This window comes from Capsicum annuum, chromosome 12 (assembly GCF_002878395.1).
Source record: "Capsicum annuum cultivar UCD-10X-F1 chromosome 12, UCD10Xv1.1, whole genome shotgun sequence".
NCBI lineage: Eukaryota > Viridiplantae > Streptophyta > Magnoliopsida > Solanales > Solanaceae > Capsicum > Capsicum annuum.
The window spans coordinates 227,628,409-227,643,832 of NC_061122.1; the positions used below are offsets into that span (position 1 = coordinate 227,628,409).

General features: G+C 28.5%; 1 protein-coding gene across 1 annotated transcript; it reads left to right on the forward strand.

Annotated features, from left to right (window-relative positions):
- The first annotated feature begins 10,590 nt into the window (after positions 1-10,590).
- LOC107848841 lies at positions 10,591-11,319 on the forward strand. Its single transcript, XM_016693575.2, has 2 exons — positions 10,591-10,941; positions 11,071-11,319. The coding sequence occupies exons 1-2, from the start codon at positions 10,591-10,593 to the stop codon at positions 11,317-11,319; spliced, it is 600 nt and encodes a 199-aa protein (XP_016549061.2).
- The last annotated feature ends 4,105 nt before the right edge of the window (positions 11,320-15,424 follow it).

The following is a 15,424-nucleotide window of genomic DNA, read 5'->3' on the forward strand; positions in this document are numbered from 1 at the left end:
CCATAAACCCAAAATTATTTTTTTTTTCAAAAAAAAATTAAACCCGAATTAATCAAATAAACACTCTCAATAACTAAACAGAATCAAATTGAAAAACCCCTTTGATTATTATTTTGCGTAATTCATTTTTTTAATTTGAATTTTTTGTTGAAGGAATTTATTATGTATAGATCTTGAACGGTGATGGCTTGGAATGTATTCAGATTTCGTACGGCCCTTAAAGAACTAGGCCAATTATGAACTTGTTGATGTTAGGCGTTATGGGTGCTTATTACGCTGTCTTTTTGACCAACTATGGGGGACGAAACTAAAGGCCAAAGCCAAAGAAAATATTTACTGGGGTTTTCCCTTTCACTTATTAAATTTCCGTTTCACTTATTTGTTAATGATTAAAACAACATATTACTAATTAATCAGACATTGTATTTTGAACACATAATATATTTCCTGTTATGTACCTTTGCTTATAAGTGAATCTTACATTGGACTAAAGACAAATACGTTTTAAACGTATGTATTACATAACAGTATACATGTTGTAAAACGTTTATTACTTGTAAAAAAATTATAGAAATTGTTACTATCATACATATTTATAATGTATGATGTTATATCATACATTGATACGAATGTATAATCAAATATTATACATTCTTAAGTCTACTCGAATGACACAGTTTCACTACACATTGCTTTGAATGTATAACAACTTATTATACATTCAAACATTTACTGGAAAGACACACATTTATTATACATTGATTTGAATGTATAAAAACATATTATACATTCTTAAATTTACTGGAATGATATTATATATAATTTTTTTAAAAAAAAAAATTGAATTCAGTTAAATTTCGTTATTGTATTTCTAATAACCTTACACATGTTAGAAACGTATAATGCTATATCATACATTTATTACACATTAACTATTAATGTACAACATTTTAATACACTGTGCGTTTCAACAATTATTTACTCCTATAGAGGGTAAATTACATAGTTAATGTGCATTTATAATCATGTTCTAACTTCAAGTTATATGGTTACGAACTATGATATAGGGAAAAGGCATAAAATTTTTATACTAATATAAATCATTGATTAAAGAAATTAACATCTATAATCAATAAAAAAAAATATATATTACTTGCTCCAGCATTCAAAGAAAAAAACTAATAAAAATATTTATACAACCAAAACCATTCAAAGCATCCGCACATAGAAAACCATATTATATTCTTCATGATTCCTTTAGAAAGAAACCGCAAGTCCTGCGATTGTGACTGACTCATCCGCATTTATCGAAATTACTATTGCGTCACTTTTGTATGACGTATCATTAATTTCTGACTCCCAAATTTCAGAATGTCACAACAATACAGAGATATTCATATTGATTTTACTAGTATTGAAGAACGTATGTAGAAGAAGATTTTAGTAGTTTTGAAGAACGGGTGTAGAAGAAAGTAATTGTTTTTTGGCTTTTCAGATCGTGAATCACAGGAAAAAAAATTATGTATAACAAAAATTTTTAAATTCAAATATCAGTTACATGTTCTATCAATAAACGATTTAATGTTGGCTAATTACTGCCTTTAATTAAGGAACTATAAAATAATTAAAGATTCTCTTACCTTAAATATAGGATTAATCGTTACATCATACATTCGACCAATGTATAATATTTGACCTAATGTATGAGTATGTTTACAAAAAAGGAAGAGAGAAAACAATAAGGGATTTTGTGTAATTATTTTCATTGTCTAGGGGATTTATGTTGTTTACACATTCTTATCTCATGTAACAAACGACTGTACACATTTATATACACCAATCTAATTTGCTTCTTGTTAAAGCCATTGAACCCAAACAAAAATTAAAAATTGGGCCAAGGGGGCTTGTAAGATGTAGTTGGGCTCCAGAAGAATGAAAATTTGAAAAATTACATAGACTAGCAACCTTAAGACATTAATTACAAGTAGTAGCAGTAGTTTATCAAAATGACAACTACTAGCAAAAGTAGCAATATTTTACCTCTTATTTAACTGACCGTGTATTCCACCCAATTAATTTCACTTCACTATTTTCACGCTACTTTATCTCTTTTAACCCTACTTTCATGCCACTCTAAATATTTTCAATTCCCTTCAATATCAATCTTCCGCTATTTTTTTTTCAAAGTCCGCAATTTTCTCTCTAAAGCTTGATAATTCTCCGTTCCAATTATTAAGGTAAGTTGATTTTTACAGTCAATGCATGTTATATTTTTCATATAATCTTTTTTTTTCGTCATTATTTTTGCATTTTTTCTGCGTTTTCAATTTGGGGTTTAATTTTTGTGTTGAATTTTTTTTTTTCTATAATGGCAAAACACACGATATATGAATTTTGATGAAATATCATCTTTTTCTTTTCTTTTACCTAGTAGTAGTATTTTATTCAGATGTCGAGATTTTATTTTTCTTTTACCTACACAAAATTATTTATTTCTCTTTTTATGTTGGGATCTGAAATTTACATGAAGGTGATTTTTTTAATTTATTTTTTTCGTGTTGTATTTTTTGAATTTTCGCGATAATAACCGAACATGCAAATAGTAATAGTTCATTTAGAGGTATTCAATCATTGAATTTAGTTTTCAATGAAATTTTGTGTTTTAATCTTGATGTAACACAAGATGAAGACGTTAACTTGTGTTCTACTAGCATTGAAGAGTTGAGATGAAGCAGTGTAGCGATCCTGTAAAGACTGTGAAAATCATGAAATGAAAAGCATTGACAAAATCTTAATCCCAAAAATCTACAGGAATTTAAAAATCGGTGAAAAAAATCGGATGAAAAAGCGGAATCCAATAAAATTGCAATTCTGATTCATCTGATTTTGAATCTGAAGAAGTGAAAGTGAAGGAGGTATTTTGATACGTGTAAAGTTTTAGAATTTCTGAAAAAAAATGTTCATATATGTATTTTATATGTACATTATATAAGGTGTTTATTTTTTTAGTTTTGTTGCTAATGTGTTGATATGGATCTATTATATCTAAGATTTTCGATTTGTATGTATAAGATATTTGTATTTGTTACTGATAAGGTTTGTAAAAAGAAGAAAGTCGAATGAAAAATGAGAATGCAGTAAAATTTCAAGTCCCGTTGCATCAAATTATGAATCTGAATAAGAGAAAGTGGAGGTGGTATGGTGATCTTCAAAAATTTTATTATTGATATGAATTGTATTTGTTATATACAATATATTTTAACTATGTATTTGATATATAAAATTTGTGTATGATATTTGTATTTGTCACTGGTAAGGATTTTATATATGTATTGTTATATAAGTGTAATAATATTTCTGAAAATACATTTGTTGGATTCGATTTTAAGTTGTGTTTGATAGTCATTAGATTTTGAATGTGATATGTAGCTCTTGTTTGTTGAAATATATTTTTTACATACATAAGACCATTCCAATGAGCATATGTAATTCTAAAATAGATATGACATTTGTATAAGGTATTGTATTTATCACTGACAAGGTTTTGTATATATATTTTTTATTTAGAAGTGTAATATGTATGCTGAAAATACATTTGTTATATAATTTGTATATGTGTTTTTATATTTTTTTCTTGTTAATTAAATTTTTACAATTCATGTATTCACAAAATACATATGTGTTTGTTGAAATATAATTGTAATATGTATTCTAAAAAGACATACAGTTTAGATATGTGTTTTTATATTTATCGCTAAGAATTGTATTCGATGTTAAGTTATATTTGGTAGTCATTAGATTTTTAATGTGATATCTAGTTCTTGTTTGTTGAAATGTATTTTTTACAACATATTTATATTTGTTATTCATCAAGTGCAGAAAACTTTTGCATTAAAAATGCTTTGATAACTTAGATATTGACTAGTTATGTATTCAAAAAATACATATGATACATTTATGTATAGAATGTATAAACTAAATATAAGATGTATTTCATAAATATATATAAGACGTTGTTTGTATAACTAATTTTAAGATGTATTTCACAAATACATATAAGTCACTATTTTGTCATATAATTGTATATTTTTTATTGTATAGGCCATGCATGATCAAATCTACATGGCACGAGTATTGCTCAAATTTGCTCCTCATATAGGATGTCATAAGGTCAATGACATTGAAGACCGTATTAAGTCAATGCTAACAAAGAATCAGTACAAGATGTTTTGTACTAAAAGTATATTTGATTTCTTCATGAAGAAGAAAGATTGTGTCGTCCAAGCGCAATTAGGGAGATGCATTATGTCACTTGAAACTAAGAAAAGTTCTACAAGTGCCATAGTCATTCGTGCAAAGGGCACAATTCTTCATTTCACTTCTAGAGAGTTTTCTTTGGTGACTGATTTGAATTGTGTTACAACAAGAATGATTCTGCAGGAATTGTAGTTTATATATGGTGACATATGCTAAGTGCCTTACTTTTGGTGACTGTGTTTCAAATATTGACTTTGATCTAGATTTTTTTCGCACGAAATATTTTTAATGCTGTGAAATTATGCTTTGAGGAAAGAAGATGAGAAGGTTGAAAGTGATGATGAAGCACCAATGAGGCCTCCTAGGGATATTGGGATAACAGAAGATATTGAAGTGCATGATATTTGAAGTTTATTTGTATTTGTTGTATTTGACTACATTGAACTTTAGGAGGATTAAGATATAGTTGAAAGATGATATCTAAATATTTTTTATGTGATAGTTAGATTTTTGATTATTATTCTTCTAAAATAGAATTTTCCGGTCTTACTTTATGTTATTATTACGGATATTTTGATATGAATATGTGATTTTCAGTTTTGAGTATAATTTCCAGTAATCAATATATATGTTTCAATCATCATATGTATTTTTCAATGATGTATTTGTATTTTTCATTGTATGCATATGTATTTTTTTGTAATACATATAAGGTAACGTGAGGTTGCATATAATATTTGTCATTGTATCAATATATATTTTTTTGTAATGCATATAAGGTAACGTGAGGTTGCATAAAATATTTTTCATTGTATCAATACAATGCATATATATTTTGAACAATGCATATTTTTTTTTCAATTATGCACACATACTTTCGAATAATACATTGTTTTGCATGAGTCTTAAGCATTTTTATGAAGTATATGTATTTATGATTCATATATACTTAGTTATTTGTATATAGCTATGAATAATGCATATTTGTTTATGATTATTGCATATGTTTTCTTAAAAAAAAAGGAATTTCAAGTTCTGGTTAAGTAATTGATAAGTCATTATATGTATTTTTAATTATTTTTATTTATTACATAAATATATGTTAACTTATTTTTAGTTCTCATATGTATTTTTCAGATCAAAAAAATTGGCTTGTGTGGTGTACACTCTTTTACTTATAAATAAATAATGGTATATGTCTTATAAAAATATATTCATGATGATAACATTTGCAACAATTTAACTACAAAAAGGTCAACATAATCAAAAGTTTGTATCAAAATTTAGAATCATAAAATAATCAGTGAAAAAAAATAATTGTTTTTGAACTGAATACATCTGTAAACTTATCATTTATTATATTTCCTACATGAACTCCTATGGTGACCTTTAAATCCACATGAACTACAATAATTTTTTTTCTTCCCAAATATATTTCTTGCCTATTTTCACAATCCTTCTTTGCAGGTCTTCCAGAGGGTCTCTTGTATTTTGTGAGCCAAACTATCTCCTCCAATATCTCCTGTGGAATCACCCAATCATCTTTGTGTGGTGTAGGATAAATGAGAAGATCATACGTTCTTGACACAATTTTTTGATTTGTATAGATCAGAGCAATATGATCTCTTTTGAAAATTCTTGCTACCAAGTACTGCAAAGCATGCACACACAGTTTCTCGTTCTACTGAAATACATGACAAGAATTTTTTTTCCTTAAAGCAAATAATAAAATGTCTATCCATGTCATGTACTGTATAGACATACTCTGAGGCTGGTATAACCTGAAATTATTTAAATAAAATTAAAATTATAACAATAATTATTCATTTGACATTTGTAATTGTTCCAGTTTAGCAATTGTATTTTTACCAACTCTGCATATGTATATTGCATATCTCAATATATATTTTTAGAAATATATTGCCTGTATATTTTTATTTTTTTTAATACAAATGCAGTCAAACACTTAAAACAGAGTGCATATGTATTTTTTTTAATACATATAGCTGGCAGCTTATGTAAAAATACATAAAAGTAACTATCAGTGATCACATAAACAGATTGCATATGTATTTTACAAATACATAGAGCTGGCAGCATATGTAATGTTAAATATACATATAAAAAGGACTTACCGATTCCGTCCATGATATAAGCAGCTACAAAAGTACCAGTATACAGTTTTCTGAGATGACTTGAATCAACAATTATTAATGGTCTACAATGTTAGAACCCTTTGATACAATAACTTATTAGTATATACAAAACTTTAAAATGAAATCCAACAAGAACAAATTGTGTAATTGAAAACAGAAAAGAATACAAAATAAACTGTAACAATTGTATATCAATATTCAACCTACATAACGCGATGGAAAACTCTAATTTGTAAAAAAAAATTATCGATAAAATCACTTTGTTCGAGCACTGGTCAAACCATTGTTGTTACGATATTTTCAGTGATTTTCACAAATATAGTTCGAAAATTCACAAACAAATTCATATTTATTTATTAATATCTGTATTTGCAGCATTATCTTATCAAACTTTTCTCAAAACATCAGACGATGAACATATATTTTGGAAGCAGTCATTTTTTTGAAATTGATATGAGTTGCAGATTATGAAAAATATTTTTGAATTTTGAATTATGTTGCTGTAAAATAATGATTGTGGTTAAAATAGAGTCATTAAAGGAAAAAGTATCGGTAAAAGGTTAAGAAATCTATCAAATTAAATGTTCCTTAAATTAAGGAACCATTTTTTCCATATTAAACTGAAACAGATTGGAGTTAAATTAGGAACAGAATCTTTAATTGTATATGTATTTAACTAGCAACATTTTAATCAAATACAAAATACATATTGCTATTTTTTGTAATTTTGAAAGGGTTGCTATAAAACTTATAATTAAAGCTCTATAGTTGCTATTTCTGAAATTTTCCCATGAAAATTCCCTATTCAAACCGGTTTTGGAAGAAAATAGAGTTTTATATTGAGCTTTAAATATACGCTATTGGGATTAGATGACTCCTACTAGCTCTCGTCGCCCCCCTAAGAATTGTTGAATACTTAACAAACTCGGATACCTTTTTATCTAGTAAATAAGATATCGTTTCATTGAATTCAGTGTTCTTTCTCTCTCATTTCTTCTATAGGAATCGAGTCATTCATTTTGGTCTAACTTTGTTACTGTACCCTGATCTCATTCCAATAATGTACTATACATCCTACTTCCCTTTCTTGCCATCGAGAAACGTTAATAACTATAGCATTCCAGAAACGAAAATTTGAGGTGGTTAGACCTATATACCAGAATGCTTCCATCGTAGGAGTTGCTAAGAGTAAAATTTGAGAAAAAACTCCTTAGAGTTTATGAAAAAAAAAAAGAAGAGAGATTTCATTGAAATGGAAATGGAGAAAAGAAAGAAAGAAATCAAATTGGGTTGCTGATAGAAAATGGGCCTTGGTTTGGGGATATATATTGTGTAAATAACATAAATACCAACATTTTAAAAGTAATTACATCTCATCTCACTTTTTTTAATTAGTTTAGTCTCTCTCCCTTTTAATATACATTCCGTAAAAGACATATACGTAACAAGTAATGTATATTGTAATCTGTTAGAGTCCTGGAAAACAGGAAGCAACGAATATTCAACATTAACGGATATTCAACATTCATTGACATAAATGGCGCAACTAATTAAATACGTGGATTACTGCATCCCTTAAATCATGTAAGATCAACGGAATTTCAAATTTTAAAAATCACAAATACATAAAAACGCAAATTTGAAGCAAAACCATAAATCAAAATCAAATTTCATCTCTATTTTTTGTTGTTTACTGAAGAGAGCAAATTATTTTGAATTATTGAAGATGAATATTGCTATTTTTTTAAGGTACTCGGGTAAATGGAGATCCCAAACAGAATATGTGGGTTATAAAAGGGAAGGGATTGTTGTTGTTGAATCAGTAAATTATTTGAGGTTGATTTCGTTAATTGTTGATGAACTAAACATTGAAGAACCTCGAAAAAATATTGATGTACGTTATGTTGTTGAAGGTAATGATTCACCTTTGCATATCCGTAATGATAATAACGTACGATTGTATGTCGAGTTGAAAAAAACTCAACCGTCGTTCATGATGTATCCGTTATGTATTTCAACAACAGAAAAATATCAAGATGACATATTGTTCGATAGGGAAGCAGGAGTTTTGGTTTGCCTGAAAGGTGTTGAATCTTATGTTTTGGCTTTATGTGTTGCTGAGACACAAAATGAGTGTGCTTTGTATGTCCCGAAGGTTGAAGATAACTTGATATGTGATAGCAAGAGTATTGATGTAAATGTGAAACATATGTATAAGAATGAAAAGATGCTTATTTCAGTGATGTCGAAATATAAGGTGACTAATGGATTCAATGTTAGAGCAAAACGATCAGACAAAAAAGGTGAAATCGTATCTTTTTCATACTAACCAGTACGATATATGAAATCTTGAATGCTTTTAATTCTTTTTGTTTTAATTAAAATGTTATATTTAGTTGCATGAACATCTATATTTTTTTTTTGCTAAACTAAAATTGAAATACAAATTATCAGTGTGGCCTTTGCAATATCTGTTTGTTAGTATGTTGAAGTTATGTATATTTATGCAAGGTAATGAATTTAAATTTACAGAAATTTTTTCTATAACTTTATTACTAAAAAGTAAGTGCATACATACAACACAACTGGTTACTATTTTTTTGGTTATAATATTTCTGAGGTGTCTTCTAAATATACATATCATTTGCTATGTATATTTTTTAAATCGTTGATATTAGTAGCTTAGGTAATGGAAAGCAGTTATGTATATTTAAACATATATATAAGCAGTTATGTATCTGTAAACATATACATAACGAGTAACATGTCTGTAGATGTGTTATTTGATCCATAATCTGCATACTTTATTTTTAAAGTTTATTAGGTGAATTATTAGATTGTATATAGCTATCTTTGAGGGAATATTATGCATGTCAATGCTGAAGTATGATGGATTTGTAACAATTAAATCGTTAAAACTTATGAAATGAAACAAAATATAATCATTTGAATAGTTTTTTTTTTATATTCCAGCTATGTACTCCGATGTTACAATGAGGAATGTACGTGGAAGTTGAAAACATCTAGTTACAAAAAAGCAGATGTTTTTATGATTCAAAAATTTAATCCAGAACATACATGTGATTTGAGGATAGGGTATTGCAGAATATTTTGGCGAAAACTTTTTTTTATGTGAATTCACAGCTCCAAAACTAGTTAACTATAAGAGAAGGCACACACCGGGGAACATCATTGAAGAAATGAAAGTTGTATATGGTGTGGATATAAATTATATGAAAGCATGGCGTGCGAAGGAGCATGCTATCGCTTTGCTTAGGGGCGGACTTGCGGATGGTTACAGACAGATGCCAAGATGCATTTATATGTTAAAAAATGTATGTCCTAATTCACATGTTGCAATGCACAAATCATGGAATAATCGGTCATGTATTTATTTATAGCATTGCATCCCATGATAAGGGGTTTTGAGTATTGCAGAGCTGTTGTTGTTGTTGTTGACGGTGCACATTTAAGTGGACCATATCAAGGCACTTTCATCTCAGCAAGTACTCTTGATGGTGCAGGTATGTGAAAAATCATCATTCTCTATTTTTTTCAAACATACATTGTATTTCATATTTAAGAAGTTTTTGAAGTTATTGATAAAAATTCGTTAACAATTTTTTTGTGTTTTTTTTAAAAACACTAAAAATCATCATTCTCCGTTTTTTTTTTAAACATACATTGTATTTCATATTTAAAAAGTTTTTGAAGTTATTGATAAAAATTCATTAATAATTTTTTTGTATTTTTTTTTAAAAACACTAAAAATTGTATTTATTATCACGTACGTTGTTATGTATATTGTAATAACATATCACCAACTATGTATATGTTAACACATATAAAGATTTTATCCTATGGACTTAAAAAAAATCTTATTGTTCTTTTACTAATACAGTTTTTACTTAATTTAGGATGCATATTACCACTTGTGTATGGGGTTATGGATACTGAGAATGATAATTCATGGACATGATTTTTCAATCAATTGAAAGCTGCATTCGGTGAACGTGAAAACATATGTATTGTATCTGATAGGAACGAAAGTATTATAAAAGCTGTCAGTGTCGTATATCCAAATGTCCCACATCTTGTGTGCATATGACATCTTTGAAAAAATATTTGTAGTTACTTTCGTAAGAACAAAGAAAGTATCAGTGATTTGTTTTATTCAATGGCTAAAGCTTATAGGAAAGATGATTTTGACTATTTGATTTCAAATATTGAAAAAGCTGATCCGAGAGTGAAAAAATATTTACAAGAAGCTGGATATAAAAAGTGGAATAGATGTCATTCACCGGTAAACAGAGGTCGGATGATGACCTTGAATATTGCTAAGTGTATTAATGGATGTTTGGTAGAGGCCCGGGGATTGCCAATGTATGAATTCTTAGAAGAAGTTCGAATATTATTTGGTTTTTGGAACTGTAAGAACACTGAAATAGCTTCTTATACAAGTACCACTTTGGATCGTCGATTTGAAGAAATTCTTACTCTCAACAATGTGAAAGCTTTGAGAATGACGGTATATATAAGCTTTAACTTTTTGAAATGTGCAGTTATATGTAGTATTTGTTTGACTGAAAAGAACTTTATTTAAATTTATATTTCCAGTAAAAAATAATTGGTTGGAATTTTGTTATTTATTGTTCAGATGAAGGCTTCTTCAACATATATATATTCGGTTTATGCTGGAAGAAGATACATTGTTGATCTTGAAAATGGCTCATGCAACTGTGCGAGGTTTCAAATAGATCAAATACCTTGTGCTCACGCTATAGCTGTCTTGAAGTCTAAACATGTAAAAGATTTTGGACAATACTGTTCAGAATACTACAAGCCAAACACATTGGTCAAGACATATGAAGTTTCAATCGTTTCAATGCCAGACAAGAAAGACTGAGATATTTCCAACAGTGTAGATGAGGAAAAAGTGTTGCAACCTTTATACAAAAGACTTTCAGATAGACCGAAGAAGGGGAGGAAGAAGAAATCAAATGAAACACTTTCTTCAAGCACAAATCGTTGTGGACGATGCGGCCATGAAGGGCACAATAGGCATTCATGTAGTTTTTTTTCAAAGGAGAACTAATTTATTGTTTTGCTATGCTCTTGAAGAGTGCTAACTGATTTATTTCTGTGTTTTATTTTTTTTTGAAATAAATTTTTGTTTATTTCGATTTTAATTGTAGAGTTAATTTTTTTTTCTTATTTGTGATGTTTATGTATCCACTGGTGTATTTTCATAAGTGTTTTGAAATATTCTAGAGTAACAAAGTTATGTATATTATCAAACAATGGTAACCTGTATATTATAAAACGTACATAGCTCCATTGTAAAAGCTGTGATGTGTAATTTTAAAACATATTTTTTAAAAAACAAAATTTTAAAAACAAAAGTTAAGTGTTTTCTATATACCGTCCAATTAACTTATTGTTTTGCTATACTTATGAATAGAAATGAAATAATGTTGGAAACCAGTATGTGATACAGTTATGTATATTATATAACATACATAAATTGTATTTATAGCCATTAACTCGTATAAATGTTATATCTAGATTATATATTCATTAATGTATATCATTTAATATACATAGCTCTGTTATAAAAATGCCTGAGTTGTAAATGTAAAAATATAGTCGTAAACAAAAAATTTTAAAAACAAATGTTATTAGTTTTACATATAGCGTTGAATGAACTTACTTCTTTAATATTTATTTTTTCAATTAAATGTATACTTATGTTTATTTTCTAGCATTTATTAGTAAGTTCTATAATGTAATGTGTATATTAAAACATATACACACATTAAAATTTGCAGCATATAATTCACTATGTGTATGAAAACATATACACACATAAAAGCCACAAATATGTGTAAATGTTGTCATATGCAACATTCAGCAAAAACATCATTCGTCATTGCTAACAAAAACATATGTTAAACAAAAACTTCATCATATTTATTAAAAAAAACATTCATTGTATTCTGCCTTACAAAAGAACTAGAATAATTAAACTTTGAAAATTTCTAACAAATTTCAGCAGAATACGTTAAAAGTCTTAACAATATTCTTCAGTAAGACTACTTAATGCAAACTACTTCATTTTCATCTGGAATTTGTATAATTCTTGACTTTGGTCTTGGAGGGTCATCATTTTCACTAACATAACTTTTTTTTGCTTTTTGAATACCATATTTTCGAAGGAGTGTGGCGTAACGTATTCGATGATATTCTGCTTCAAAACTATCAGAAGGCACATTCGTTTCTTCACTTAGGTATTCTGCATAACCAGCTACAAAGACTCCACAATTCCGATCATGCATACAAAAAAGAATACAAGTTATTACGTAATACTTACTAGCAATGAAAAATGCAAATACATTAATATATATACAGTAATATTGCAACCAAAAATAATATATAAGTATACTTACACACTGTCACATTCTTGTTGCATAATGTCTTGAACATACTCAACCTCAAAGGGATGTTCATTCATAATTTGTGTCGTCTGAGTAATCTTATCCCTATATGTTTCAAGATTAGGAAAATTTGTACGAGATGTTTCATCATAAAATTTGTTGTCGGAGAGGTAAGTTGGCAGCATCTTAGCCAACTTTTGAATCTCAGTAATTGATTTCATATTTCTTCGTCTGGACAATGAATCGTAGACGCGTATGCGTCTATCCTTCAGGGCAATAATAGCTAACATCCAGTGAAAATTCTCATTTCAGTTGATAGGAACATACACCTCATCAACTTGGTGCCATGGTAAACCAGATAGCATGCAATATCCCTTGATTATATGTGTTATTGCCTCTTGAATTAGAGCCATGTGAACAGATTCAGCATAATCTTACTGTGTAGTAAGGACTGTATCTGTATCGTCCTTATAGTATCTTGAGTATGTCTTGTCAATGTAGTTCTTGAAAAAACAGTTGGTTGTTGTGAACCTGTAATCTTGATCATTCCTTAATTTCGATTTCTTCCGCAAATGATAGAAAATGACATCAATATGCTATAAAAAGGGGTTAAAAAATAAAATGCATTATGTACTATATAGTAGAAATCACATATTTATAAGAAAAATGATTTTAGAAATACATCTAGATAATCCATGCATATACATAAAAAAATGATGAAACCAGAGTATGCAAGAAAATAGCTAACTAAATACATGCAGTGATGTATATTAATAAATATACATAGCTACTGTCAATTATTAATATACATAGCCATTGGCAACCTCATACATATATTAAGGTAGACATATACATATCTTGTTGTGTTATAATTGAGTTAACATATATGTTATAATATACATAGATGATGTCCATCTATTTTAGCCGTGATGAATATGTTAACATATACACAAACTTTTTAGTGTGACCTGAGGATACAAGAACATAGATAACACAAAAATCAATAGTGATGTATATTATAAAGTATATGTAGGTGTTGTCAAATGCCTAAACTGGTCATATAAAAAATGAACACATATACAGTGCAAAAATATGATGTACAGAAACTTCGAATTTAAGTATTAGTTTAAGACAAACATAGTTTATTTAAAACTTATTTAACACATACAAAATCTCCATAGTTGTTTAACACATGCATACCATGAACGTATGTATACAACATAAAAGAACAAGTAAAATGAATTATTATCAAATTAAAAAGTTTAAATACCTCATCGTTCCAACATGTGTTCTTTTTAGACATCAAGTAAAACCAATTTTTTGTTCGTGCATGAGCAACCACAAAATCGATTTCATGAACTCCTAGCGAAGATGATTTTGCTTTGTAGTGATCATCATTAATTTTTCCTATAAAAAAATAAAATTTGTTAGTATACAAAAAGAAAAAAAAAAAGGTAGTACATTCATTGAGAGAAAAAATTCATGTTAATATTGATAAAAACTTACTTTTTATCATGAAACTTCAATAATCCTTCCTCCACCCACTGTTTGAACTCTTCAATTACACCACTTGGCATATTGTCAGATATTAGGAAACCATGAAAAGTGAATTTCTATTTCGGTTCTGCGATTTGATCCTCAATTACTTTAGATCTAGAAACATATTTTGTTGTGTATGGATACTTATCTCGTCCTAATTCTCTTAGGACTCTTAGCAGGGGTTTATGCACCTTAATGAGCCGCGACACCAACATCAGAAAAATCAGGAGGAAGCTGACTATTAGAGATGTCGTGTTGGTTCACAACTGGTTCTGACGGTGGAACTACTTCTATGGGAACGTTATCCAGTGGTGCTGCAATAACTTTCAATATCGCATCTAACTCGACTTGAGCCGATTCAGAAAGTGTACTTGAATAATCAATCTAAGATTAAATTTGAAGTATGTATTGTTATATTTGGTTTAACGCGCACATAGAAGTAGTGCCGTGTGTGAAAAATAAGACATGAAATTTAAAAAAAAATAATTTTGTGAAGTTACCTGCATAGTAGATGTTTCAACATTATCATTATCAGGTTTCAGGTTTTCCACAGCTGCGACGAGACATTCCAATGTGGCAGACCCAATATCATCACTAACTCCTTCAACATCCTTGAAGAGATAACACAAAATATATACAAAAGTAGGTCATTATTTAGATTTAACTGTAAGCGAAAAAATAGTACATTTCTTATATATTTGACCTATAGCTGAAAAAAATTGACTTTATGTATTGACCATGTGATCATTATAGATATGCACAGTAGTAGATGTTCTAACATTGGTGTTGTCCGAATTGTGATTTACCACGAATTCTACAAGAGTATCTAGACTGGCAGTAGCGTTATCCTCACTGCATCCTTCGGCATCCTCGCAATCGTAATGTAAAACATATACATAGCTAAGTCAGTTCAATATTTTAATTGTAAATGTTAAATTCTAAAATCTTTAATCTGGGATTGTTGTTGTATGGGACTGCAGTTCCAATCAAAATAGTGACCATCCATTGGATCATCAGCAGAGTCTACGCCTGTTGATT